The sequence below is a fragment of the Rhincodon typus genome, chromosome 2 (genome assembly GCF_021869965.1).
Source record: "Rhincodon typus isolate 14 chromosome 2, sRhiTyp1.1, whole genome shotgun sequence".
Lineage (NCBI taxonomy): Eukaryota > Metazoa > Chordata > Chondrichthyes > Orectolobiformes > Rhincodontidae > Rhincodon > Rhincodon typus.
In genome coordinates, this window is record NC_063333.1 from 35,279,610 (window position 1) to 35,296,543 (window position 16,934).

Here is a 16,934-nt window from a genome sequence, read left to right on the forward strand (position 1 = left end):
AAGGCTCTGCAATCTCCTCTCCAGCTTCCCAGAGAATCCTAGGATAAATCCCATCCGGCCCAGGGGACTTATCTATTTTCACACCTTCCAGAATTGCTAACACCTCCTCCTTATGAACCTCAATCCCGTCTAGTCTAATAGCCTGTATCTCAGTATTCTCCTCGACTACATTGTCTTTTTCTTGTGTGAATACTGACGAAAAATATTCATTTAGCACTTCTCCTATCTCTTCGGACTCCACGCACAACTTCCCACGACTGTCCTTGACCGGCCCCAATCTTACTCTAGTCATTCTTTTATTCCTGACATACCTATAGAAAGCTTTAGGATTTTCCTTGATCCTACCTGCTAAAGACTTCTCATGTCCCCTCCTGGCTTACAGGAAGCAGGGCTTGAGGATGGGAGTAGCTGTGGGAGTCTGTGGGTTTACAGTGGATACTATGGGCCAGTCTATTCCCAGAAATGGAAACAGAAAATGAAGTGTTGAGGATGCGAAGGGAGGAGTCAGATAGACTAGTTGAAAGTTAGGGCGGGGCAGAAGTTGGAAGCTAAATCAATTGACTTGATTTTTCCAATTCCGGATGAGGGGGAAGCAGCACCGATGATTTCATCGGTATATCGGAGAAAGAGTTGGCAACGGTTCTCAACCGGGTCCAACCCATCTCCCACACTCTCTATATATAGAGTTTAATAATTTTAGGGCCTAAATTCTCCTATGTCCTAGCCCCCTACCCCACAAACCAGGCCTTGTTATCACATAACCTGCCATTACACACTACCTATTGTTAGTCACTAACAGTCCCTATTAACAGCTATTCACCCTCTTAACCAGATCGTTATTAACTCCTTTGTCTATCCAACTCCTCTTCTGTCTCTTTGGGCTCTTATCTTTTATCCTATTGTTTACTCCCTACCCCACCTTCTTCCCTATTTTCTGCATATAAACCGACGTTTTCCCAGCTACTATCAGTTCCGAGGAAGGGTCACTGGATCCGAAATGTTAACTCTGATTTTTATTCTTCACAGATGCTGCCAGACCTGCTGAGCTCTTCCAGCAAGTTCTGTTTTTGTACTAGAAACATTCCATTCATTTTCAGAGCATTGACAAAAGTAATATTTCTTACATTAATTTCTAGGTGAACAAACACAGAACTAGCTGCAATTTTGGTCTCATTTAATTGCTCGTTGAAGAATGAGGGTGGGAAGCAGTAATTTCACAAGGATAAAACATATCATTGGAAGGGGTTATGGTGCAGTGGTGGTGTCCCTATGTCTAGGCCAGCAGTCTGGTTTCATGTTCCAGAGGTGTATTGTAATATCTCTGAACAGGTTGATTGAAAAATATCTACAGCGTTTCTTTTGAAGCTGAATAAAATGGGAGATTTCAATAAGTTTATTGATTTCATAATTTCAAGCTTTATCAGACATTTTGAAAAGATCTATCTACTATCTTAAATAGTTTTACATAATAAACTGTATCTGTCTTGTTCCAAGTTCTTCATGGACAGTAAATTGCTTTGAATTACATTCAGTCATTTTTGCATTTTTTAAACCCCATATGTAACAACAAAATCAATTAAATAATTGATTTGTTAATGTTAATTTTGCATAAGTAGAATCGGCTCCATTGCCCACCAGATCTACTTGCTGTTGGGATCTTAAATGTTCATTGTCATAAGAAGTAACTAGTCCTCCAATCAGCTGTAATATTGATTCAGCCAATCAATTTGTCACTTGCTGTGCCTGGCTGGAATTCCATTTCCTGTTCAGGAAGAATGCTGTTTCAGATGAATATAAGGAAGCAGTGGCTTTATCATAAATTTGTTTTGGTGTTTTTAAAAAAAAAAAAATCTATTGAACGTAATGCATAAGAGGCACAGTAATAATTCTCACCTGATGTATAGTTGCATTTGTTGACAGCTGTGGCACAGTTTAGGAAACAAGTAAAGGTAATGCAATGTAATGGGCCCCAAATTTAGTCACTTTATTTTGCTTGTAGCATTCCAGAAGTTATATCTCAATGGTTCAGTGCTTCGGTAAATGTCTAGTTGTTGGTATATCTTCACACATTACGACCTTTAAAAGATTTCTTTCTAGGGGTGGCACGGTGGCACAGTGGCTAGTAGTGCTGCCTCACAGCGCCAGGGACCTGGGTTCGATTCCAACCATGGGCGACTGTCTGTGTGCAGTTTGCACATTCTCCCCATGCCCACGTGGGTTTCCTCCCACAATCCAAAGGCTAGGTGGATTGACCATGCTAAATTGCCTGTAGTGCACAGGGATATGTAGATTTGGTGTGTTATAGTGGGATGGGTCTGGGTGGGATGCTCTGAGGGTCGGTGTGGACTTGTTGGGCTGAAGGGCCTGTTTCCACACTGCAGGGATTTAAAAAAAAGTTCATCTGGATAGAAACTGAAGCATTGGCATGCTCTGAAGGACCCTGGTTGAATTTCATTTGTTGAGTTTGTTCTCCTCCAGGCTGGAAGGAGATCAGTTTGACCATCAGCACGCTCTATGGAATGTTGAAATGGCGACTGTCCCTTTTTCAGATTCCTATCCAACACCCACTGCTAAAAATTTGTCTGCGTGCAGCAAGGACAGGATTGACTTTGACTGTTAACCTTTGATTGAATAGCCAGCTGAGACTTGCTGCATTTAGATTTGCGGCTGAGAAACTGCAGCTCTTGCGTCTAAACTTAAACAAGTTTTATCTTTTCGATTTAGAATGGTTGGAGGAAAGAGAAGGACTTTGCCATGTTATTTGATTGTCTTTATCTTTTTAATTTTTATTTATAGTGGAAGCAGTGGAGGAAGCGGCAGCAGAGAAAATAGTGGGAGCAGCAGTATAGGCATTCCTATTGCTGTGCCTACGCCCTCACCGCCCACTCTTTTGCCAGGTCTGTGAATTTCTAATATTTTACAAATTAATGGTAGCTGCTTAAGATCCTGTTTTAAGTTGATTTTCAGAATTAGTTGCCCTGTCCTTTTTTAAAAAAAGTAGGTATCATTGTAACTGGCAAATCTTGGAGATATCAACATGTCAGCAACGTTTATAGAGATCAGTTATCATTTTAAGTTCATTACTTTCACCAAAACTATGCTGCTGAAAGACCATTGACCTGAAACACTAATGGGAGTACAGCTCCAGCAAAGAGGGCATGATCACTTAGAGGTGAGATGAAGCATAATTTCAACTGGAGGGTTGTGAATCATTGACATTGTCAAGTCCAAATGTCGTGGATTCTATGTAGAATGTATTCAAGGTTGGAAGATAAATTTTTGACTTATCCTAGGAATTGAGGATATGGCTAGCCTGTGGAAAATTTTGAGTTGAGATGGAGATCAGCCATGATGCTATTAAATGACTGAGGAGGCTTGAATGGCCTTGGTGTCCAACCTGCCCTTAGAATCAAAGAATCCCTACAATGTGGAAATGGGCCATTCGGCCCATCAAGTCCACACCACCCCTCCGAGAGCATCCCAACCGCACCCCTACCCTGTCCCTGCACCCCTGCACCTTCCCATGGCTAATCCACCTAGCCACTCATCCCTGAACACTATGGGCAATTTAGCATGACCAATCCACCTAATCTGCATGTCTTCGGACTATGGGAGGAAACTGGAGCACCCGGACAAAACCTGTGCAGACACGGACGACGTGCCCACTCAACACGGACAGTCACCCAAAGCTGGAATTGAACCCAGGTTCCTGGTGCTGTGAGGCAGCAGTGCTTGCCACTGAGCCTTCGTGCCGCCCTTTCTTCCATTATATATCTTGCAATATTACAACTAAAACTATGCTTAAGTAGAACAATGCATTTGTAAGAGATTACCTGCCCTGTTCCAGTCCCCTCTTTTTTATTTATTTTTTTTTTTGGGGTACCCTATTTCTCATTATGATGACATTGCATCACCGCTCATCCACAGACATACACACATGTGGCATATGCATTTGCTGACCTAGCCTAGCCGACTTTTCAATTTTGTCCAGTGGCATTACAGTTCCTTTATTTCTTTTAAATTTTTTAATGTTTAAAGAACTGCTGGATAAATTTGTTATAATGACAATTTGACTTTTTTTGTTAGCATCATATTCTGTCCCTGCTGGAGCCCCAACCCTGCCACCACCACCACCCCCACTGCCAGTGGGCAGTTTCATAGGTGAGACTGGCTGCTGCTTGGAAATGAAGTACTCATGCGTTTGTCCTTTCACAGCTAATTTACAACGGATGTGGGAAAAATTGTGTTGATTTTCCTTGGGGTGCAAATACTAAAACTTTTTGGAATATTTTTGGGTTATAAGGAGCTATTTGTCATATTTCAAACACATTTTAATCCATGTTCGTGTATTTAAAACAGGGTTACTACTGAGATAGGGTTGATAAGTTGTCCAGTAACTTTTAAAATGATGCATTATTATCAATTAACTGAAGGCCTCTTTTTTGTTTTATTGACCAGTTTGTTGTTCTCCAATGTTAACTTTTTTTGTTGGAAAATGGATTCATTGTCACTGGTACCATAGGCTGTAATTTGAATGTGGGAAGTATCAAATCAGCGTCTAATGTTGTCCATAAGCCAATTTAATTTTCTTTTTTCTTGTTTTTTTTTTGTCACCACCACCTTTCCATAAAAGGTAGACACTGGGAGTTGAACTTAGAACTTTTTTGGTATGCGTAATTTAGCCAACTGCTTTAGATTGAGAAGAAAAACCTTTTCCCTTAGCCCAGAAAGCAGCAGGTTACATTTCTTTTGAAACACTTTTTTTTTCGTTTACTAGATATTGGGAAGAGTTTGGTGTTGCCATAATGTGGGTACTCTTTTGGTATCAAATCAATTTTTGAGTGCCCTAGTCATGCCACTAACATGGATCAAATCCCTTTTCCTTTCTTTAAATGCATAAAAGCTTTTAAGGGATCATTAATTTGACGTTCAATATATCAATCCTTCTGGTTTTAACCTTAAAGTGTATTTGCTCTTGAAATATATGAAGCTTCTACTAATCTTCCCCTCCTTATCACCTTGATTGTTTGCTATTGGTGATGGTGTAATAAGCATTAGATTCTTTTGAGTCTCTGCATGCCTATAACAACAGTTACAATGAATAGGGAATAGCACTTCTCTTGGAACTGCTGTGGGAAGTATGAGTAGCTCATACATCTATCACCTGAATGTTTGATTTTCCTAAAAATGGTGAATTGAGCAGGACCTGTGGCAGAATGGGAGAAGTATGACTCGTGAATGAGGCGTTTGTGTCAATTAATTTTCAAGGAACTTGCAGGAATTTCAGGTATTTCACAAGTGTGATGAAACTAAAACCTAACTTATCCCCTTCCATTTTATTTTTCTTTATGGCTGGTTTGAGGATCTTCCACACATTGCATTTTTTGGGAATTATGGAATAATGCATATTTCTCTTTTCCTCCCTACTGTGACTTTAATGCTTTCAGCTGGCCCTGGTTCGGCTCCTGGCTCCCAATACAGTACAATGACCAGGCAGATCTCTCGGCATAACTCCACCAACTCTACAGTATCCTCGGGGGGCTTCAGGCGAAATCCTTCAGTGACTTCTCAGTTTTCTGTGCAGCCTCATGTTAATGGTGGCCCTCTTTATGCTCAAAATTCAAGTAAGGCTTTTAATTTAACACTACTAAATATACAACAATTGTTGTATATTGAGCTAATTAAGGTCTTTCAATGCATTTTCCTTCATCTTTATTGTCCCACAGATAATTATACTCTTAGTTTAGTTCTGCCTTTAACTGTGTATTCGTTTCTATATGACCCATAGTTTGCTGTTGCAGTCTTTCCTGATTATTCAAAATTGAATTTGAATATTTTGACTCAGTAACCGTTTTCTTTTGAGGAAGAATATTATTGTTTGTGATAGTGAGAATACATTGTGATAAAAAGATTTTTAAAGCCAAGTTCGCTAAGTATATTTGCACCTGTTGCAGCAAATTAATAGAGAACAGATTCTCAGTGCTGCACTCACCCACCCATCCACCCACAGAAAACTGATTTTATATAGTTCTATAGATGGTTTGGTCACCAGCAGTGAAGAAGTTTGTCTGCAGCATAATATCCAAACTGTTTCATGTCTGATTTTTAATGGGTAATTCTGAGACAGGATACTTGGAAGTCATTGGAAAGGCAGAGAGACTATCCCAACAGGGTAACTGACAGCTGCTCGGTACCAGCTAGGCTTCCTAAACATTCGAAGCATTCACATGCTTCATTTGGTTGGATCACTACATTTTCAGCATTGTCCATAACAGATGGATTTTGCAACTGTTACAACCACAAACTACATTCTTTAACTTTACATATTTATAATGCATTCACAAAATAACTGCAGATTTGTGAAAAGAATGAACTATCTTCATTTTAGGCAACTTAGCAAGTCTTAAGGGTTTGATTTGGTGTCTGCAACCAGCTTGTATGCCATACTTGAATTAAACTGGTGAAACCCTTTCAATGAGCAAAGTTTGATGGTTAATTTCACCATTTATAATTATGCAAACCTTTTTTGACATGATCGAATCATTTCTGAAACCATCAAATTTGCTTTTAAGACATTCATCCTCGGCTTTCCTTTAAAAATGCCATTTGTAACCTAGAAAGAAAAATAATGTAATGGCTGGTATTTTTTGCCATCGCCTTTTTAGCACTTGTATGAAAGACAAACCGTTGAAGCTGTGGCCAAATAATTTAGATTTCTGATTCTGCTTCAGTCACTGTTCAGGTAATTGAAACCACCACACTTGTATGTCTATAATGCATTCTGAGATGCCCAAAGGCACTTTTCCCGTGAAAGAATTAATGAAAATGGGCATCACTATGAAGGCCAGCATTAATTGCCCTTGAATTGAATTGGCTTACTAAGCCATTTTCAGATGCAGCCAAGAGCCATTCTTGTTGCTGTTGGTCTGGATTTGCATGCAGATCAGACTGGGTAAGAATAGCAGATTTCCACCATGAAGGATATTAGTATAAGAGGTTTATACAACAGTCGTTAATAATTACTGGTCACCATTGCTGACACAAGCTTTATATTCTAGATTCATTTTGGATAAAATTCAAACAGCTGCCAGAGCTTTAGCCTGAGTCTCTGGTTTATGAGCCCAGTGACATTGTCACTACACTACCATCTTCCTCCTATCATTCATCAGACACGCTAGGAGATAATAGGTTAAATGGTCAAAAACCTTTCTTGTGGTAGGTTTTTAAAAAATATCTTCAAGGAATTCTAGGCCCTGGGTTCTCAGCAGCTGAATACATGGAATTCAGTCGCAGAATACCTAAAATAGGAGATGCAGGCAAAGAGTTGAAGGAGCTCAGATTCTTATCCATACAAATGGTAATACTGGATAAGCACAATTCCAGAGTGAAACCTGGCTTAATGAATCATTCGGTTTAGTTTTGCAGTTTTGTTTATCATGGTGATCTGTGATTGGCAGCCTCTTGTGAATCTGTTCAAAGCACTTCTCTCCCCTTTTTTTTTGTTTTTGTGTTCAGTAAACTTCTAACTATTTTATGCAAAGGTATTTGAAACAAGTCATCTTATTACGAGTATCAGAAATAAAGATTCAGTTGTTTACCTTCAACAACCTTGCAGATACTGAACCTGAAGTGTCACCCTATTTCCACTTTAAAGTTCCTTGTTCAATTGGCGTGGCAACACTTCGTTTCTTTTTGGCAAGCATCTTTGTTGCTTAGACGTTGAGCATGGGATAATAGTAAGAGTTAGGATATTTGGGGAGTTAGGAGCAGGAACTCTGGTAACCTTTGTTACCTCCATTTCATCAAGTTGATGGAAGCCAGATAACCAGAATTGCACTGCAAGATTTAAGATGGGCTACTAATCATTAAACATAATTAAATGTGGGCATTTCTGGCCTGTATAGCCTTAATTTCTGTATAAATTCTTTGCATATTTCTGACCATAAATAGACTTCATTGAAGCACTGACCTTGCTATTTTAAGCCAAAGCATATTAAGTTGCCATTTGGCACATCAGTATCATTTAACCACTAAGTAATGTTTCATACATGAAAAGATTAATGCATATGTGGCAATTTCATAGAGCTTAAGCTCAAGAAGACTAAATCCTGATTTTTGTCCACATTCCCAATTTTGTGGTTCTCGGAAGACTTGCTTAGACTGCAGATTCACGGTGTAGGAAAAAGAACTTGCTCTCATAAAATGAAAAACCAAGCTACTTTATAACGTTTCAAAAAGAGGATTACCAGTCAATAAAAGATGTTACTGAGGTGAAGCATCTTTTGTGCATTTGTGCTTGTCAATAGAACAGGTAAAATATTACCTGTGATTTATGGGGCAGTACTCTTTTTGAAAGTAGAGTAATGTGGAGTAACACTTAAAGTTGCGATGAACCAAAAACATTTCAATTAATTTTATGTACAAGAGCAATATGTCTGTCTGCTTAGTATAGATTTATGTGTGCCACCCTAGTCCTCAAAACACATCTATTCAGTGTTACAGCTGTTCTTTTGAGATGTAAAATCTGTCAGACACATGTTCCATCTTTCATGCTCTCTTCCATGTGTTCTCAAGAATTTGCAGTTGCACCGGTCTGAGGAGTTAATTTGTCTTTTAATTTGGTATACAAGATTTAGATGTTTCTAACTATGAAATAGCAAGTTGCTCAATGCTGCATTTTAGTTTAACAAGTTCACAGGAATAGCAACACAAAAAACTAAAACATTGCAGATGTTGGAACTGTGAAATTTAAAAAAAAAAAAAAAAACAAATGCTGGCAAGACTCCACAGTCAGGTAGCATCTGTAGAGAGAGACTTTCATGCAATTGACCTTTCATCAGAACCAAAGAACAGTTCATGTACTATTTTGCAGTTACAGTGAAACCTGGAAAAACAGACATGCAAAAAAATTAGAGAAATCCAAATTACTTCTATGGGTCAGTTAGTTCAGTTGGCTGTATGGCTGGTTTGTGATGTAGAGAGATACCAGCAGCATAGATTAAGATCTTGCGTTGGCTGAGGTTACATGAAGGACACTCCCTCAACCCCTCACGTTGACTGAAGCATAGTGACCCTCTGGTCATACCACCAATAGTCTTGCTCCCTTCTCTGTCATGAGGGAAATACTTCATATCCAATGCTTGAGTGGCAAATCCCAGCCAATCCTATTGCTGTTATGAATGTTGCATTTTGTCAAATGGACAGTTTTTTAAAAATATCAGTTTCTTGCACAAAATCTGCAGAGATGCTGTGCTAACCTGCATGCATTAATCTCACCAGTCTCCTCAATAAAAAAAACTTTTGAATGGCCTAGTGTGTTCAGTCATTTCCAGTCCTAATGCTTCTTCAATATGCTTTTTCAGCATCTAGAAAGTTCTTTTCTTTTCTTTTTTTCTTCCTGTTTCTGACAGTGTTTTCCTAAGTTTTGGCTTTGAGGTGAAGTTGAACAGCTTTCCTGAATCTTTGTCTTTTGATCCGTAGAGGGATGGATAAGCTTGTTTGATTCCTAATTCAGTAAGTCTTTCTCGATATGTTGAGTCAAATCTGGCAGATGAAGTATATTGTGGAAAATTTGAATTTTTTCACTTCGGCAAGAAGAATGAGAGTATTATTTAAATGGAGAACAACTTGCAGAATTGAGGTAAAAAGCTAGTGTCGGTACAGCAAGCAATCTGGGAAGCTAATAGTGTTCTTCTGTATTATGAGAGGAAATTAACATGAGGCATCATATCTTACTCTAATGCAAGACCTTTGAGACTGAGACTGCATCTCATACTATGCAGTTCTGATCTCCTTATTTCAAGAAATATTTAAATTTTAATGGAGGTTGTTCAGACGGGGTTTACTAGATTAGTACCTGTCTTATGAGGATAAGCTGGGCAGTTTGTGCTTGTTTCCACTGGAGCTTAGTGAGGGGTATTTTGATTGTGTAGTATGCAAGATTCTGTGTGGTCTTGAAGAGGTGGTCAAAAAAATTCTTGTCTGACCTAAAAGGGTGACCCCTAATTATAAGCGTCCCCTAGCTCTGGACTCACCAAGAGGAAATATCTTCTGAGGGTTGTGTAACTTTGGAACTTCCTGCTACAGGTGAATGAATTTTTGTTAGGTCAGGGAATCTTAGGTTGTTGATGGTAGAAGAGAATGTGAAATTTGATTCACAAACAGATCAGCCATGATCTTATTGAATGGTCACGCAGGCTCAAAGGATTGAACGGTCTATTTGTGCTTTTAATTCATTTGTTCTTTGTAGACTTGCTACTTGATCAGAAAACTGAAGTTTCACTTTTTTTTTTTGTTTACTTTCTGAATGTAGGTGATCTGTTCCACTGCTTTCTTGATAGACAAGAACAGCCAGTCAAATTACCCATTTATATGTGATGTCATTATGCTGGTAAATAGAATTGAAACTCAGTTCAGTACTGATGCACTCTGCTCCAAGAATGAGCAATTTAAAATGAAGTTGGAATTGAGATGGTAAAACTGTTAAGTGAACAGAGTTGAATGCTGCTTTCAGGTAGGGCATTTATTGTTATGATTATTGGATTGGGCTATTCTTTAAGATTGTCAGAATGTTTTGCAGTGCATATTTTGTATATGCAAACATGGTGAGAAAACCTACAACAATGAATATTTCCTAAATTGTCTAGTTTTCAGGTTTCACTGTACTTTTAAAGCAAAGGGCTTTATGCACAAGTACCTTTTCAATTTGTGATGTATGTGACCTCAAATTGTCAGGAGTGGCTATTGATGTCTGTATTTGTTAATCAGTATTATCAACTGAATAAAAGGAATGATTTTTTGGTTGCATTTTCCCAATTTAATAAAATTAGAAATCTCCATAGTAAGATAATCCTACGCTCAAATTGCAGATCAAGGAGCTATGACTTTGATATCATTCAGAATATTAATTTTCTTATTTTTAGAAGTAGTCTAATTGATAAACATATTTACTTTTCCTTTGATGATACTAACTTATTTATAAAGCCCAATTCTAGTAAAACTTAATACCCCTATTACCCTGTGTACGTCTTTTTAAAAAAAAAGTTATAAGAGCATTCCCCTCCATCAGGTTTTTGCAGAAAAGCACCAATGTTTCCTTTTACTGTGCTGCAACTGCACCACCCTGTTCTCCCTCGACTTCATAGAACAGTACAGCACAGTACAGGCCCTTCGGCCCACGATGTTGTGCTGACCTGTTATCCTACTAAATCAAACTACCCTACATTTTACTATTCTCCATGTGCCTACCCAAGAGTCACTTAAAAGTCTCAAGTATTTGACGTCACTACCACTGCTGGCAGCACATTCCACATGCCCACCACTCTGTGTGAAGAACCTACCTCTGACATCTCCCCTATACCTTCCTCCAAACACCTTAAAATTATGCCCCCTCATAATAGTCATTTCTGCCCTGGGAAAAAGTCTCTTACTATCCACCCTTCATTAAATTAAAATCCTGATGTGCTGACCTTCTGATTTAAACTTTTCCTGCTTACCTGTTAGCCTGAAAATCATTCTTGCTTATTGAATGAACATCTTGTTTTACCTAATCTTGAACCTTGTTGACTTCCTCTTCTACAGATCCTTGTTCACATTTGGTTTCTCAAATGTATATTAATCCTGCAAGACCCAATATGGCAGTCAGTCCATTTTAATTATCTTGTGGAGGTTTTTCTTTCTTTATACTCAACTATTACCTTCCCTTGCTGCTCAATTGTCATACCCTTCTGTTTGCTGAGAGTGCAAATTAATCATGTTGGTTGACATACAAATTTTAAGCACCATTTTCTTTGAGCAGAGTTTCTGGCAGCATCCATGAAGTTATGTAATCAGCTCAAACATGGACAAAGGACATCTCCTACAACTGACAACTGCATTCCCTTAGCTGGAGAAATGGGTGCTTCTCCCATGTTGAATGTAATTTTGAATAAATACTGGGAAAGGACATGGAATGTACTTATTGTGTGGATTTCAATGTCCATGACCAAGAATATTTGATTACCAGTTATTCAGTAGTGGTACTGAGCCCTGAAAGATGTATCTTCCAGATTGGACTTGTGGCCGATAAGGCTAACATGAGTGATTGGCGGGAGAAAAAACAATTTTACTTTGACCTTGCCAATCTACCTACCGTAAATGCATCTGTCTGACAATATTGATTGGACTGACCACAGCATGGTCTTTCTGGAGACCACATCCTATCATTGGATGTTACTAATCACCCTCTTCAGTGATGTTATTACATACCTCTGGAGCAGGTGGGGCTCGAGCCAAGAGCTGCTTTTCCAGAGGCAGGGACACCACCATTGCACCACGAGAACTCCAAGCACTGTCCTCATACTGGAACATCTTCTACTGTACTTTTAAGATATTACTATCACTGCTACTTCTGATTTGATTCAAAATGCAAAATTGGGCAACCACGAGGTTTTGCAGACCATGAACAGTAGATTAGCATTCCTGTAGCATCTAAAAACTTGTAGACTGGCACAGCTCTAAACTGTACCCTTGCCATTGAGTGAAGAGATCAACCCTGTCCAATGAGTTCAGAAAAGCATGCCATGAACAGCACCAGTTGCAATTTAAAGGTGTAATTTCACTTGAAGCTGTATTGCAGGACTGTGTACGTGCAATTCTACAGAGCAGCATGTTGTTCACAGAGCTGACTGATAAATTACTGCATTGTGTCGCGAGTGGGATAATTAATGGTGGGAGAAGATGACTGCACAAACCTTTCCATCCAGTATAGTGTTTATGTCTAAGACTTGGTGCAAAACAGACTGAAACATTTGAAATCACTGGCAGCCACAGGGGTCCACTCTTTTCAGTCACTTAAAGCTCCTGCTCCAGAACTAGCTACACCAACAGCTGTGACAATGCATTTATAGTGCAGGCATCCTGTAGAATCATACAGGCCCTACAATGTGGAAGCAGGACATTCAGCCCATTGAGTCCACATTGACACTCTGAAGACCACCCCACCCTCCTATGCTATTCTTGTAATGCTGCATTTCCCAAGGCTAATCCGCTTGGCCTGCACATCCTTGGACACTATGGGCAATTTAGCATAGTCAATCCACCTAACCTGCATATCTTCGGACAGTGGGAGGAAACCAGAGCACCTGGAGGAAACCCACGCAGATGCTGGGAGAATGTGCCAACTCCACGTAGACAGTCGACTGAGGCTGGAATTAAATTGGATCCCTGGTATTGAGGCAGCAGTGCTAACCACTGTGGCACTGTGCTGCTGAAATATAGAACTGATACAGAATACTTTGTCCAGGCATATTCTTTCTACAAAACAAGGCCAACCTTGCCATGAATCTACTCTAATCATAAGCAGTGTGATGGAGGGTTTGGTTGACATTGCTGTCAGTTAGTATGTGCTCAGTGGCAACTTGCTTGCTGATGCCTCACCTGCATTCAGCTAGGGCTACTTTTGTTCCTGAACTCATTGCAGCCTTGGTCTGAATACAGGCTAAAAAAGGTCAATTGCAGAGGTTATGTCAGATGAATTGCCCTTGACATTTGGACAAAATCAAGGTGAAGTGTATGGGAATCAGGGAACATACTCCAAGTTGAACTTGAACCTAGCACAAAGGAAGATGGTTGTGATGGTTGGAGGTCAACCATCTCAGCTGTGAATATCTCTGTAGGAGTTCCTCACGGTAGTGTCTTGGGCCCAACCATCAGCGGCTTAATCAATGACCTTCCCTCCATGTTCATTATGCAAGTATCATTGTTTAGCACCATTTGCACTGACTCGTACTGAAGCAGGTTATGTCCGTATGCAGCAAGACCTGGACAACATCAGACTTGGCAAGTGTCCAGAAACATACATGGCACAAATGTGGCAGGCAATGACCATGTCCAGTAAGACAGAATTTGACAGTCACCATGTTCAATAGCATTCCCATTGCTGAACCTCCTATTAACTTCCTGGGAGTTACCATTAACCTGAAACTGAACTGGACCATCCATATTACACACTGGCTGCAAGAGCAAGTCAGAGGCTTGAAATTATTTCATCCACCCCACGCCCTTGCTTTTCTGTTTCAAAGTCTGTTCTGATTAAGTCTCACTTTAGTCTACAGGGCTGTTTGGATAATGCTTATTAATTTTTATAATTTATCCTGAATAATGGTCATAGCTCCTGCTAATGATTGGTGCTGAGAATCTACACCTTTTAAATTCGTGCAACATCTATTTTTGTTCTGGGAAAATAGAACTTTGTTTATGCTTTACACTTCATCTAAAATATATGTTGGGTTAACTTGTTTATAATTGTTGCAGTGGAACCTTATCTATTATTTTGTTTTGGTTTTGTTTGCTGATATCTCCAACATAGCATTTGCAACTTTTTGTCCCAAAACCCCTCTTGGTATGCAGTTTCTTAAGATTTGTCCAACTTTTATTTCTCTATACTTGGTGGAATGAGGTTGCACTGCATCATTAACCAATTGTATGGTCTCTTTGTGACTCGTGCCATGTCATTGACAGCTGCTTGTATTTGCTTTCTTTTTTTTACCCCTCACCATGGTGTTCCGATGTGCCTGTGTTTATGCCAGCATCCTTAGCTCCGCCCCCTCCCCCTATGCCTCAACTGACTCCACAGATCCCTCTCACAGGCTTCGTGGCCAGGGTGCAAGAAAACAGTAAGTTCCTATGGCTGAGTAGATGCATCCGTTTCCCATTTTAAGGACGCAAGTCTGCATGATTGACATTTTCACATACTTGTTTAGGAGATTTCTTTGCTCCTATCTCTGTACAGTGCATCACCAGCTGTGTGCTTCTGTGTTGCTGAATGTGTAGGTGAAGACACTGACATAATTTAGTGATATGCAATATCCAGTTCTTATCAGCATAATAGTGTACGATTTTTCATGAGTTTTAATTCAGTTACTTCAAAAACATCTATTAGCATAATATGCCTGTTTTTAAATTGTCAATAATCTTAATTGGACTTTTCAAAATATAATTTAAATTGGATAAATGTTATGTGCATAAGTCAGATTAATACCAATTTACATACATATTAGTGCCAATTATAATTGACAGGTTTGGTATACAATTTTTTTTATTCAAAAAAAAACAGGCTGAGGAGAGCTACTTTCAGAAGCAGGTTAAAATCTCCATCTTTTCTCTCCCTGCAGAAAGCTGGTTTCTGTTAGTGAGAGCCTGCTTTCAGTTGGACTGTTCTGTATATTGCATGTCAAATAACAAACTTTAGTGGAAACTATTGCAGTTGTCATTTAGTGCATGTTTTAGAAGTGTGAATTAATATAATCCTCCTGTTCATCTTGCTATATAGTTTCTGCATTTGTACAAATTTTTGGTAAGGTATCATCAGTATAAAGTTATGAAAAGCCTTTCAGTCCCTGAAAGTATTGAGATCTAGGGAATGCAAAGTTGCCACCTGCTGGACAGTGTTCATTGTGCATAGTAATTCTTGAACTTCATTCAAATGGTAACACATTCTTTTACTCATAGTAATATGCTAAAATAAATGAGCAGATTAGGAATAACTATTTGAGCACTGCATTTGAATGCAGTTGGTTTGAAGATTCCCAAACTTGCATCATGCATATTAGGTGCAAGGTTTTCTATTTCCAACACCTCCAGAAGAATCTGCCAGCTTTCTTACAAAAGTAAGGATTTTGCTCAGAAGTTTTGGGATTTGTATAAATGACAAGTTTTTAAATTCCAATTGTATACACAGGTACTTTCACTTTCGTAGTGACTAAAAAGGGCAATGGACTTTAGTCAAAGTACGTTTTTAAATACAGAACTATACTTTACTTTTCTTTCTTCTGAATTATCTAAATTGAACTTTTTTGGTACCCATCTAGACTAAAATAAAAATGTTACTGTGAACTATTGGTTGTAGTCACTACTTTCAAAACCTGATTGAAATGTCATTGTGCAGTTTTATCTTCTTTCCTACAGGATTACTTGAGACTTGATTATTAAACAAGACGTCTTTAGTTTGCTGATCACTGAAGATCATTCAATTATCACCTCAGACTAGGGACGCTCCTTTTGTATTTAACTGAGGTAGTTGGATATAGAAGGATCTTTGTGCACACACTATTGCATTTCATATAGAAATTGACTAACGTGGCTCAGCATGGTCTGAAACTTCTCCATATTCTGCCTACATGCATGGTTTCCTTAAAAGCCTGCAATAAAAATGCATGTGAAATTAATTTTTTGAATATGTATATTGTGAAACCTGCTTAGTGTCCGTCCTTGATTACACTAATAAACTTGCAAACTGTTCCAGTTGCTGATAGTCCAACTCCTCCACCACCACCACCACCAGATGATTTACCGATGTTTGATGAATCCCCACCCCCTCCTCCCCCGCCACCTGTGGACTATGAAGATGAAGAAGCAGCAGTTGTGCAATACAATGACCCTTACGCTGATTCAGATCCTCACTGGGCACCAAAGATTTATCTTGAAAAAGGTAAGTTGTTGACTACTTTTCAAAAGGAAGAAAAATGTGTTGTTATTAATCCAATAAAATTTAGACTGTTGGAAGGTCTTTTGATTCATAGCTGCCATTTTAAAATACCTGAAATTTTCAAAGATTTGTATCTGAAGATTGACACTTATATTTGGGGGGGAGTTTTGATTGTGACCGTTCCTGTTCACATGGATAAACTTGTCCATGCTTCTCTGGATTATCAGTTTTCAGACAGAACTTGCATTATCTTGATCTATCCAGTTAATATACATAGTGATTGTTTCCACTAGTTAATGAAATGTCATTCAAAGAATTAAAGTTTTTAAAAAGCAAATGTTTGTGTAGAAGAAGGGCTTCATTATGCTTTGTCATAAAGGATCATTAGGAAGTGTAAAGCTTTAGCAAAAATTTGAAGTAGAGGTGGAGATTACTAAAATAGTATTGGCTATGTCTTTGACTAGGAAGT

The 16,934-nt window shown here is 38.8% G+C and overlaps 1 protein-coding gene across 13 annotated transcripts in view; it reads left to right on the forward strand.

Annotated features, from left to right (window-relative positions):
* The window catches only part of abi1a (abl-interactor 1a), a 104,604-nt gene that overhangs the window by 84,639 nt on the left and 3,031 nt on the right, over positions 1-16,934 (forward strand). For 3 of the 13 annotated variants that reach the window (XM_020531233.2, XM_048611574.1, XM_048611615.1), the window contains 5 exons: positions 2,797-2,897; positions 4,087-4,161; positions 5,448-5,624; positions 14,568-14,654; positions 16,283-16,468. In XM_020531233.2, coding sequence (XP_020386822.1) covers positions 2,797-2,897; positions 4,087-4,161; positions 5,448-5,624; positions 14,568-14,654; positions 16,283-16,468 — 626 coding nt within the window. The remainder of the gene's footprint in view (positions 1-2,796; positions 2,898-4,086; positions 4,162-5,447; positions 5,625-14,567; positions 14,655-16,282; positions 16,469-16,934) is intronic. The other 10 variants (XM_048611578.1, XM_048611587.1, XM_048611583.1 and 7 more) reach the window with 5 other exon arrangements.